Here is a 12,998-nt window from a genome sequence, read left to right as displayed (position 1 = left end):
TCCCTCACTGCTACAGAGAAAAATTACACACAGATTGACAGAGATGCTTTGAGACTAGATTGGGCATAAACCATTTCAACTCGTACCTGTATGGCAGAGAGTTTACCCTCATTACTAATAATCAACCACTAGTATCCATTTTCAAGCCACAGAAGAAGGTTCCACTAACAGCACAAATGTAAAGATAGGCTATGTTTCTTGGAGGACAAAATTACAAGAACAAATTCAAGAGGATGACAAATTATAGAAATGATGGATTTCCCATTTACCCTTAGAAAAGGAAATACCTGAAAAATGTACAAAAGGGGACACTGCTCTTGAAATATTCTTCCTAATGGAAATCAAAATTCTCCCCTTTACAGAAGAGATGATCCAAAGGGAAACTCGAAAATACTCCACACTGTCTCAGGTCTACATGGACATCCAAAATGGATGGAAAGTGCAGCTGAAATTCCAGTTCCCTCATTTTTACCAGCCCTTGATGGGGGTTGCCTTATGTGGCGATTGAGAATTATTGTACAATCCAAGCTGAGAGCTAGTGTTGGAGGAGCTACATGTTGGTCATCTTGGCATGGTTAAAATGAAAGTGTTGTCTCAAAGCTTTGTCTGATGGCCTGGGATAGATCAGCAGATTAAATAGCTTGCCACACAATGTTCAGGATGCCATTGTCCAGAAGAAAGGTGTCCAGAGGTGTCCGAACCACTTCTTGCAGACCGAGAGTTAATTCCTACAACCACCACAGTGGAGGCTGCATAACCTGATTTTGTATCACAGCAACAAGTCTTAACTGGCAAGCAGAATGACACCCCCCCCCCCCACCCTCATCAGGAAAGATGTTATCCCACAACAGTAAGAAATCTTTAGGGCTGTGTTATGAATGTACCACAGCTCTGAGGGGCTGAAGGAGCGGGAGCAGCCCCCTCCTTCTGGAGAATCGCAAGATCACTATTAATTCGGGTCTCGGACCCAGGAAATGAGAGATAATGCAACGGTTTTGACCATTGTTCTTAGAGACACCTGTGTGAATTGCAACTCCCTGCTATGTGCCAGCTACCAGGGACATGGACACCCTCTGGCAATGTGGGGGTGGGGACTGCATCACCCTACTTTGATGGATATCTACAACTCTGCAAGTCAAGATAAAAGGGGACTGCAGGAGGCAGTACCCCAGCGACACACCAGAAGGACACACCATCGCTCAGCGCTCCCGTGCTAGCGGGAAGCCTTTTAAAGCCACGTCCCGTTCTCCTTTGCCTAGGGAGCGGGTGGCTGATAACACCGAAAAGGACTTCGAACTAACAACGGGGAACCAACGTTCCCGATTCAATGGATTTACTTCATAAACGACTGGGCAAGTTTCTTTTTTCACAAGTCTCTCTTTCTGACAAGTGAAACCCAGCGGTCCCCAAAAGGCTGAAGCCTGCAGACTTCTGAGTGACTTTTATATTTCCATCGGACTCAGTATTATCCCCTAACGATAGAACTATTTCTTATTGATGATTATTACTATACCCGTGCTTTAGATGGAGCATTGACGACGTATATCATCTGAATGTTTGCATTAACCTTACTTTTGTGTCCCTTTATAAAATAAAGACTTTTAAAAATAGTACCATCAGACTTCAACGGACCTCTCTATCTTTGCTGGTAAGTGATCCAGTTATGGGATACCTAACAGCTGAATGTGACAATTTAAAATTTACTCTGCTGAGAATGTCTGCATAATAGTTGTATTATATATTATACTGTGTATGTAGTTGAGATGCATTCCATACTGTTCTGAGTCTTTCATGACTTAATCAGCAGCTTATAATTGGGAAACTGGAGGTCTCCAAGAAAAGAAATAATCTTTTCTTGAAGTGCTTTTTCATACAATGTTATAATCAACCTCCACTGAAATACAGCTTCTAGGGAGGATAGTACCCAACCTCCCTGGTCCCTAAATTTGCATACTATTATTTCACATATCTACAGACTGGCATTAGGCAGACCTCCTGAGAGCCCTTGGAAAGGAACTGTTAGTAACAGCCACAAAAAAAAAATACAAAAAATCATACTAATATCTGGATGGCAATGATCTAAGTCAATAAGCAGAGTCCAATTCCTTGTAGACCTTATAATATGTTTAAAAATTCCACAAAACTGGGAAATAATTGCATATGAACAGCTAGGATTTCAAAATACCTATGTCAGAAGCGGTATAAAATTAAGAAAAGGATGAAACACTCTTACAAAAATTGCAAACCACCATTCAAGCAACAGACACAAAATGCTGGTGGAATGCAGCAGACCAGGCAGCATCTATAGGAAGAAGTACAGTCGACGTTTCGGGCCAAGACCCTTTGTCAGGACTAACTGAAAGAAAGGACAGTAAGAGATTTGAAAGTGGGAGGGGGAGATCCGAAATGATAGGAGAAGACAGGAGGGGGAAGGCTGAAGCTAAGAGCTGGAAAGTTGATTGGCAAAAGGGATACACAGCTGGAGAAGGGAGAGGATCATGGGACAGGAGGCCTAAAGAGAAAGAAAGGGGGAGGGGTGCACCAGAGGGAGATGGAGAGCAGGCAAGGAGTGATTTTGGGGGGGGGGGGGGAGAGGAGAAGAGAAAAATAAATAAATAAATTGATTAATAAGGGATGGGTAAGAACGGGAGGAGAGGCATTAGATTTCTGTGGCGGACAGAGCATAGGTGTTCAGCGAACTGGACTCACAGTCTGCGCCGGGTCTCACCAATATATAGAAGGCCGCACCAGGAGTACCGGATCCAGTATATCACACCAGCCGACTCACAGGTGAAGTGTCGCCTCACCTGGAAGGACTGGATGGAGTAGATAGCCAGTATAATTTTTCCCTATGTCTAATATCATAGGGCACGCATTTAAGATAAGAAGAGTTAAGTTTAAAGGAGATTTGTGGGGTAAATTTCTTACACCATAGTAGTAGGTAGTTTCCATGCTTCTTTCAAAATCCACTGCAGCCCTGTTATCATGCTCAATTTAAATTCAGTGGGGCTCTGTTCCAATACTTAAAACCACCATTCAGGCATCTTTCCTGATAAAATAAACCAAAATGTGACCTGGATATGCATATATAAACTGGTCCAATCACACTTGATCTTGCGAAAGGTACAAAGTACATTGCTGTTGAAGAAGGGGAAATATTTTTTATGTTGTTAAGATGATAATAGAGGAAGAAGTGGACAGCTAAATAGACTCTAGGAAATGCAGAGATTCAGAAGTTCAATAATTGTGCAACGGCAGGGCCTTGCTGGCATGCGATGAACAGTTTTTTCTACATCATTAGTTGTTGCTTCCATTGATATACATGGAAATTTTAAATTCAATTTATTTTAGATGTTACTTAGTAACATTGTACGTTTTCGCTAAACAGCACTAGTTTATAGGAAGCCCCAGTGAATTTAAAGGAATATGGGAAACTGGGCCTTTAAGTTTAAAAAGAACATTAAAATAAGGGCTCTGAGTTCAAAACAAGAATGGGGACAGAGCTGCAGTGAATTTAACAGGAGGATTGGAACAGAGCCCCACTGAATTTAAATTGAGCATGATAACAGGGCTGCAGTGGAGTTTGAAAGAAGCATGGAAACTACCATCATCCCAGATACCCACTACTATGGTGTAAGAAACTTCCCCCATATATCTCCTTTAAACTTACCTCCTCTTATCTTAAATGCATGCCCTATGATATTAGACATAGGGAAAAATTATAGTGACCGTCTACTCTATCCATGTCTCTCATAATTTTATAAACATCTATCCCGTCAGTCTCAGTAGTTAAAAAAAAATTGCAACATAACTTCCCAATTTTTGAACTCAATTCTTTTATTAATAAAGGCAAACATGCCATATTCATTCTGTACCACCATATCAACTTGTGTCGCCATTAATAGAACACATAATAGATGATTGGCTAATACATAAAAATGTAAAAAATAGATCATTTTCAAACTGGTGAACTAGGGCCTCAAATATTTGGAATCTATACTACATTCTTAGGTAAAGGGGTCAATTGCATTGCAACAAAATTTGCTGATGGTATTTAAAGGTGCAGCAACAAACCATCAACAGGACACAATGAGTTTGCAAAGGTATGTACAGAGGTTAAGCATGCAGCAAAAGAACTGGCAGATGGAGTAAAATGTAGAGCAACATAAAAGCAAAATACTGTTTAAATGGAGATGGCAAAATGCTTATAAGAGGCACCTCAATGTCATTTGTACAGCAAACAATCAAGTAATCATCACATAATCTGAAAGGTAAGGGGAATTCTGACTTTTCTTTGGCAAAAGGAGTGCAGCATAAAAGAAAAGGTGTTTCTACATTGCAGCAGTTTGGAGAAGGTTCAGTAGGTTGATTCCTGGGTTGAGTGGGCTATCTGAAAAGAACAAGTTATACAAGCTGGATCCATACTCACTGGAGGTTAGAGAGAAGCATTACTAAATTAAAAGCTTAGAGAGGCTTGGCAAGATGCTTGCTGCAAGGATATTTCCTCTTATTGGAAAATCTAGAAACTGTATGCCCAGTTTCAGAAAACATGTTCATCCATTTAAGACACAGAAGAATTAGAATTATTTTTTCCTGAATTTTCATGAAGCTTGGAAATTCTGAGGCCCCAGAGAACCACTGGATATTTTCAAGGTCATGGTTTTTTTTCTACAAAGGAGTACAAATTCCATTCCATTCTACAAATGGAACTTAGGCAGGAAAGTAAAGATGAGGCCAAGTTTGCTGTAACTATATATTTTAGAGCCAGGTTGAAAGGGTTCATATTTTGTTCCTATTATTACATTCTTATATTCCACACATAAGGCATTATTTTACAGGAAGGAACATGTCAAAAGTCCAAAATCAAAAATAAGATAATTTGGCAAAAATTGAGACAAAAACATAAAACAATTAAACAACACGATCAATTATCTTCATTTCGAGATGAATTCAATAGAAATCATAAGAGACAAGAATAATGCGTGAACAGAGAAAAGACCAGCAGATCAGCAAGGCCGAGTTTTAGTTAGAGTTGTATTTTTATTTATTCATTATATAGGATGTAGGAATATCAGGGAGAGCCAATATTTATTGCCCACTCTCAAATGTCCTTAGGAGTACATTGGTGAGCCATTGTAATCCTTCTACTAAAGGCATTTTGGCAAGGGCTGCAAGATATTGTCTTCTGTACTTCCAATTTTTTATCTGCAACAAATAAAACTATTCATGACTCAATCTTAGGGTCATTCTGCAGCAATGTCAGGTGAAGAGATCAGATTGATTTTGAACAGCATGCACAGAGACGCCATGCCAGTTTAAAAAAAATCAAAAAACAGCAGACACCAGAAATCTGAAATAAAAACAGAAGATGCAAGGAACACTCGGCAGGTTCATTCAGAAATTTGTAAACATTTCTCTGTCCAATGCTGCCCAAGCTGCCAAGTTTTTCTAGCATTTTCTGTTATATTTTCAGTGTTCCTAAATGCCTAGATGTAGTTTGAGAACGAAAGAGGCCAAAGATGATTGCAGGTTAAATTGGAGTTAATTATTGAACTAGAGGATTGGTTTAATCATCTAGAAGCATAATGTAAGGCAATTGCAGAAAGTAAATTCGAGAACTTTGAGAAATTGAATACTCATAATACTAATACTCATACTTATCCCATAAAGTTTCAGCACATAAACTCTCAGTAAATATCTTCAGAGAAGAAGACTTGCCAGCTACGTGCAATTCTCAACCCACCAGTATGGTGGCTTGTGACTGTCATCCAACAAGGGGAAACAACACAATAAACTGCAACCTTGCTTGTGATATCCATATCACTAATGTTTGAAGAGCAGACAATAAATTATTTTTTTGTCTGTGGTACATAGATACTTGATAAGCAAGGGGTTGAAAGGTTATCATAGCTAGAAAGGAATGAGTTGTTGAACTTATGATCTTACTATTGGAAAAGCAAGCTCAAAACGCAGTGGCTGACAACTAAATCTATGCATGGGAAAAGGAGCATTTTTGCTAAAAATCCTGTTGGTAAGCTAGGGAAGGTAAAATGGAATCAAGCAACAGCAATTTCACTGAACAACGAGGATGAAAATATGAATGTCATTTTTGCCTTTCTGTCCAGAGATGTTGCTTGACAAGTAAGGTGTTTCCAATATTTTATTTCGTGCATTTGCAGTGAATTACTTGTGTCAATACTATGTGTATTGAATGGCATGCCTGTCAAATAACAGGAATACCTTCCATGGGTGAGGTACCTTGTCATTGAGTTATATGATGCAGCAACAAGGCTTTCACTGCCAAGCCCAACTATTTGCTATCTACACTATTTCTGTTTGCCTGCATCAGATCCGTATCCTTCTATGCCTTGCCTATTTAAGTGCTGTTTGTCTTTAAAATGTGGTCATTTACTATTGGGAAGTTGGCAGCAGTGAATAAAACTACCAAAGGTGCCATCCTCAAGTTGGTTCACAAAGCAATTCCTTTCACTTCTTTACATTTTTTTAAATTTCAGGTAAGGTTCTGCTCCTTTTAGAGCCTGTCATCTATATTCTGGCACATAATTTTGTTCCAATCAGGGATCTGGCGCTTTGCAGTCTCCAAGAGTGTTCCATCAGGCTCTGGCCAAAGGATGAGACATGGAGGCCAGGAAGCCAGGAGACGGGGCACGAGCCCATGACCAACTCCATCTCTTACCGATTAAAGTGCCTAGGAAGACTGAAAATCATCGAGGTGGGTGCAGAAGGCAAGCGAGTGTTCAGTGTTATTTACCAGTCTCACTCATTTCTGCCAGGGAATGTGTCTGTATGTGGTGGTCTCTCGTTCTCTCCTCCCGAGGAAAGGTTCTTATGAACCAGTGATCTCTTTCTCCCTCAATTCCGTCGGAGGATGGGACTGGAGCAAGATTTAATTCACACATTTATAGATTTGGACTCTGCTCAAGATGGTACCTGCCTACAAAGCTCCTTCGGTTGACATCTTCTGGATAGATCATGAAACCATATATTTCACTTCTCTTATGTCTGTTATGTTTGTTTTTCATCTTGGATGTGATTCTGGAACTGTTGGAGCCTGCGATCTGCTGTTTGGAGATTTTTGGGTGTTCCAGCACAGTGCTCTGAGAGGGTTCTAGGAGACAGACGCAGCGTGCACAAACCTCATGGCAGGCAGGCTGCGAGCCGATTAAAGCTTTCATTTTCCACAATTAAAGCGACAAGGGGGATTAAAACATTATGGCGAATGTGGAGGCTGAGCGCTGGCTGCCTGTCTTTTGATCAATCTGCTATGGAGAGAGAAAAGTCTACCACTTTACTAAGGAAAGGGCATAGAAGATAATGAATTCATGCTAACTTTACATTCCTTAATAAACAAAATACTAATATTGTTCCTTTTTTTTTAGGAGGGCAGGAGGAGTCAGCCAGGTAACTGTTGACAGTGAGCCTAATGGTAGTGGTAGGAGAGTGTTCCCCAGGTTTTCTGTATTTTGGATGTGGACTTGGACTATAGACCTTTTATCAGTCTTAGTTTTTTTTTATACTCTGTTTTTCATCCGATCTTTCTTGTTTTTTTTTGTTCAGGGAGGGATATTTGGGGGTCGATGCACATGTTCCCTTATTGTTTTTTTGTGCCAGGAGAGGGGATTTGAGGTTTGATATGCCTGTTCCATTTTTGCTTGTTTTTTTGTGTGAAGAAGGGGGATATGAGGGTTGATGATTGTACTCCTTTCTTTTCTTTCATGGCTACCTAGAAGAAAAATTTTAAGCTGCATATTTCCATAATAAATAAACCTTTGAATCTTTTATTCAGGTTTATGATAAAGTGTTCTAGTTCTGGTCGCTCCTTTTTGGTTACTATTTTTGGGCGATTTTTGAATCAGGCCAGTCTGCACATAATGAATACTGAGCTAAAATGAATTGAAATATGCCTTTTGATTTTGTGTTTTATATTCTGTGTTTTCGCTCCTTTTTTTTGTTGCCATTTGTGCATTTTTTTGCGCATGGTGGGGGGTCTGACGTTGATACTTTTCTTTGAATGGGTTGGTTCCATAGTTCTTTGTTTCATGACTGTCTGTGGGGAAGATGAATTTCAGGGTTCTGTACTCTATACATACTTTGATAATAAATGTACTTTGAATATTTAATTCTATTTGATTCTCACACCTCCTCTGGCAGTCAGTTCAGATATCAACCACTCTGTAAGAAAAAGCTTATCCCTTAAAAATCCTTTCTCTTAACTTATACTCTCTGCTTGCAAAGATGATCTATTTATCCTGTCCATGGCTCATAATTTAATAGTTTATTAGGTTATTCTTTGGCTTCCTTCATTCTATTAAATACACCCCAGCCTTTCCATTTTCTCCCGATAATTAAAGCCTTCCAATCGAGATGACATCTGATGTAACTTCTTTGCATTTTGTCCAGCTCAATCATACTTTTCCAATGGTGTGGCAGTCAGAAGTGTACATAATACTTCAAATGTAGTGTTTTTGTAAAGTTGTAATCTCCCAACATTTATATTCTATGCCCCATCCAATGAATGCAAGCATGTCATGTGCCTTCTTTTCCAGGGATGTTAGAATATGAACCCCTAAGGTCCATCTGTACACTGTTCATCAACATGCCTTATCACCCTTTTGTTTACTGTATACATCGTTCCATTATTTGATTTCCTGACATGCATCACCTTATACTTGTTAAGATTAAAGTCTATCCACCAATGCTCTGCCCAACTTTCCATCTGATCTATATCCCTATATAACTTAAGATAATACCTTGCTATCCACAGCACTAACATGTGTTGTCACATGAGTTTTTTGTTCTATTTGTGTACTTTTTTGTAAAACCTTAATTTGTCTTTCTTGCGAATGCTGCTTATATGAAGGTATGTGCCTGTGATGCTCCAAGTATTTCATTGTGCCTGTACATACATGTACTTGTGCACATGACAAACTCAGCTTTCATACCTCCTACAATTCATTTCCAAGTCATTTACAGTATATCACAAATAACACTGGTCCCAGCACTGATCTGCGGCTCAATCAGAAAAAACATAATTCTGCCACAGCTCTCTGCTTCTAATCACCAAGCCAAGTTTGGATCCTATTAATCAAATCACCTTGGATTCAAGTTTAATTGTCATTCAACCCCATACATGGATACCCATGAATACAGACAAGTGAAACAGCAATCCTCCAGAGCCAAGGTGCTAAACACAGTACCAACAGTGATACACAGCACAAGGCACATATAGCACATATAAAATAGCAGTAAACATATAACTACATGAAAAAAAAGCCCAAATCTCTGAGTCTATGGCAAGAACAAACCCACAGCAGTCCAAAGAGGAGTACAATCCAGCTTGTCTTCTACCCAGTGAACACAGAGGGCAGCATCAACAGGAGGGGGCCGACCCCAATCCAGCATGAACGCCGCTTCACACCGCCTTCAGTGTCACTTCTTTTGAGCGGCTACATCAAGCAACCCTGCAGCATGAGGTGTAGTCTGTGCTACAAATAAGGCCATGCAGCTCCCCTACATCAGTCTCACCAATAAGCAAGACTTGCAGTATTCTACATTACCAATGTACAACAGACATTGTCCAACTTCCCATGTGGCTTAACATCTGGACCAGGCTACTATGTGGTGCCTTGTCAAATGCCTAAGGTCTATATAGGCAACATTTAAGAATCATCAACCTTAGTTACCTCCTCATTCAAATTAGTGAGACAGGAATTTGCCCACCACCTGGCTGACTCCTCCTGCCCTCCCAAAAAAGGGAACAATATTAGTATTTTGTTTATTAAGGAATGTAAAGTTAGCATGAATTCATTATCTTCTATGCCCTTTCCTTAGTAAATACATGTGAGAAGTATGCACTTAGGAGCTCATCCACATCATCCGGTTCTCCATAGTTCACTCCTTTGTCCACCAAGACCCACATATTCGCTGTTTACACTTTGCTCCCTATGTTTAGAGAACGTAAAATACTTTCTCAAAAGGCAGCCAAAGGATATACATCTCATGACTGAAAATGAACAAAACCTAAGATGTTAAAATTGTTGCATTAACTATATATTGCCTACAATAGCATACTATCCAGGGTAGGATCTTGGTGGTCATTCACATCCCATTTCCAAGGGCACTCCTTGGCTACTGTGCATACAATCTTTCAATAGACAATAGTTGCAGAAATAAGCCATTTGGTCCTTTGAGCCAGCACCACCATTCACTGTGATCATGACTGATCATTCACAATCAGTACCCTGTTCCTGCCTTCTCCCCATATCCCTTGACCCTGCTATCTTTATGAACTCTAACTCTTTCTTGAAAGCATCCAGAGAATTGGCCTTCACTGGCAGAGCAACAGAGGCAGAGCATTCCATATATCCATAACTCACTGGGTGCAAAATTTTTTCCGGAACTCCGTTCTAAATGGCCTACCCCTTATTCTTATGAGGTGTAAGGGCAATAAGTACATGGCAACAAATCACTTGCAAAATCCTTTTCCAGAAACAGGGAAATAATTGTTCACCCGTCATCATACTCAAGTCAAAAGTTATATTTACGTTTTTCTTGTCATTGTGCCTGTGGTGTTGCTGCCAAGTAAGGTCTGCAAGCTTTTCAATACCCCTGTGCAAATGTATATTGTGCTTCTTTGACCTTGGCCATCCACGCAAAAACAGGAGAAAAGTACTGTACTGCTATTATGCAAGCAGGTGCCTTCTTAACATCCTTTTAAGTACAATAAAACCTGACCTTGCCAATAATACCACTTCATGAAGTTAATTTCAATGTTTACAATATAATCTGGCCAGTAGTGTAAACGAATTACACTTAAAAATAAAAGTCAGGCGCAAAACTTCTACGTGTCTTTTCAAGTGCCGTGCCTTGTTTTTTCCCACGGGCAAACTATCCCAGGAATGCCAAGCACGCGAAACGCAATGACCTCCAGAATGGGGCGAGAGAGTTCGGAATGCTGCGCAGACGCAGTCCCGCGACCGGCAGACGACGCGTGCGCAGTTGCAAACGATGTTCCCTCAGCAGCCACTTCTCCTCCTCTCTCTCCCCCCGCCCCCGCCTCTCCTCGCTTGAGACGCTGCGCACGCGCACAGATGCCACCCCGGTCGGACCCCAGCGGGCAGGGAGAGCGAGGGGGGGAGGGGGGCGAGCGCGGGCCGGTGTCTACGCACCTGTCGCGCGGATCCACCCAGCTGGTCTGCTTGGTGTTGTGGTCGATGTAGTACAGCTTGCCATCGTAATCCGTAGCCTCCTCCCAGCCGGGCGGCAGGGGCAACCCTCCACCGCCCTCTTTATTCGACTTGGGCATCGCGAGCAGCAGGTTGTCCTGAAATCGAGCCGCTCCATAGGAAAGTGGAAGGGGCGGAGGGAGAGACACCGAGTGCTGCTCGGCTCCTCGGGACCGGTAGTTCCCCCTCTCCCCGCCTCGCTTTCCGCCGGCGATTAACCGGGGGGGGGGGGGTGACGATGGTGATCGAAGGCTGCCTCTCCTTCTCCTCCTCACGCTGCGGCCTCCATGTTTGTTTAGCCGGCGTTGGGAGGGAGCGTTCGATCCCCTGACCCCCTTCGCACGCCCGCAGTACTGAATCAGTTCCCTTCAGCACCACCTTCCGAAACGCGCGCACACTAAAAGCTTTCCAACGGCTAGAGTTTCCCTATTCCGTTCTTTTTTTCCCCCCGGTGCCGTTATTAATAGTACAGAGTCTCGTCAGTCTAAGCGCTTCCAACTGGGGTGCGTTTCCTCCCCTTTCCCCCCCTCACCGCCCGATGCCGAAAAGCCCCGCTTCCCTGGGCTCGTGACTCGCAACATGACGTCATACAGGTTGTCAGTCAGGTACATTGCTGCCGTAATTACCACAAAAGCAGCGTTGCGACGTTCGCTCCTTGCCGTAATGCCCCTAAAACCCTGCACAGTTCTTCCGTTCTTGTGAATGCTGCCCTCCTTCAAAGTAGACAGGAGGTAGACGGATTGGGTTGCAGGGAAAAGATCTGCTCCGAATCGTTTGAATAGCGCAGCAGACGGTGTGGTGTGAATGATCCAGTCCTACATATTCTTCTGCTGTAAAAATACACTTCTGATCTTAAATGATCCCGCTTATTTTCAATCCTGATATTCGGGTTGCAGGAAAGTACTTGCATGAAAGGGAACCAAACAAGTACCAGGCGTTGGAATTGGTCCCATGGTTAGCATAGGTAAATAAGTCTCAATGACCTTTTCCCGTGCAACATGTTCCTCTGAAAATACCGGTACGGACATGCACAGTGACTGAAAGAGCACTTATTACTTTGTAAATTTCTACAGAAGACATAATGGTTTGTAGAGAGGTTGCTAGATTGGCCAGTGAAGTGGGAGGCAAATGGCTGATGAAATTGTATTTGCTTGTTAGAAAATTGGATGAACGTGCAGCAGGGTAATATCTACATGTTCAAGTTTAGAAGGGGTTTCGAACAGAGGGCCCTGGAGGTATCTATTTACAAATCCTTGACAAAGACAAAATGAAATGGAAGTTTCAGATATCAAATGTGATGTTGGTATTAGATTTTATAAATGGAGATAATTGATTTCAGAATAAAGAAACCTGTGTAAAAGTATACATGACTACATTGTAAAGTTTGAAACAGCATCAAGATTTTTTAAAATATTTATTAAAATTTAGAAATTACAAAGAATAAATGTAATAGTAAAATATTAAGAAAGATAATATTAACCCTCCCCCCTCCCCTTAACCCTTATCTAAAGAAAGAAAAAAGAAAGAAGAAAAAGACTGCCTGGATATCAGTCTTGTTTTAAAATTCAACCATTTTGGATAAATTTAAGACTTTTATTGGAGCATCAAGATTTTGAAGATGAAAAGCAAGCTTATTAGGATGAAACCATGGGTACTGATGATTATCTGAATTTTTTTATCATCACAGATTGATACAAAAGTCCATTTTATCTATCGACTTTATTTCCCTCTATAGATCTTGTCTGACCTTGT

General features: G+C 41.2%; 1 protein-coding gene across 1 annotated transcript in view; it reads right to left on the bottom strand.

The window, feature by feature from the left end:
• Positions 1–12,472, bottom strand: part of wwc1 (WW and C2 domain containing 1) — a 115,994-nt gene extending 103,522 nt beyond the window's left edge. Inside the window, exon 1 of the mRNA XM_059990529.1 lies at positions 11,190–12,472. Coding sequence (XP_059846512.1) covers positions 11,190–11,326 — 137 coding nt within the window. The 5' untranslated portion in view covers positions 11,327–12,472. The remainder of the gene's footprint in view (positions 1–11,189) is intronic.
• Between the last annotated feature and the right edge of the window lie 526 nt (positions 12,473–12,998).

The sequence above is a fragment of the Hypanus sabinus genome, chromosome 15 (assembly GCF_030144855.1).
Source record: "Hypanus sabinus isolate sHypSab1 chromosome 15, sHypSab1.hap1, whole genome shotgun sequence".
In the NCBI taxonomy this organism is placed as follows: Eukaryota; Metazoa; Chordata; class Chondrichthyes; order Myliobatiformes; family Dasyatidae; genus Hypanus; species Hypanus sabinus.
This window is presented reverse-complemented; position numbering and strand designations above follow the sequence as displayed.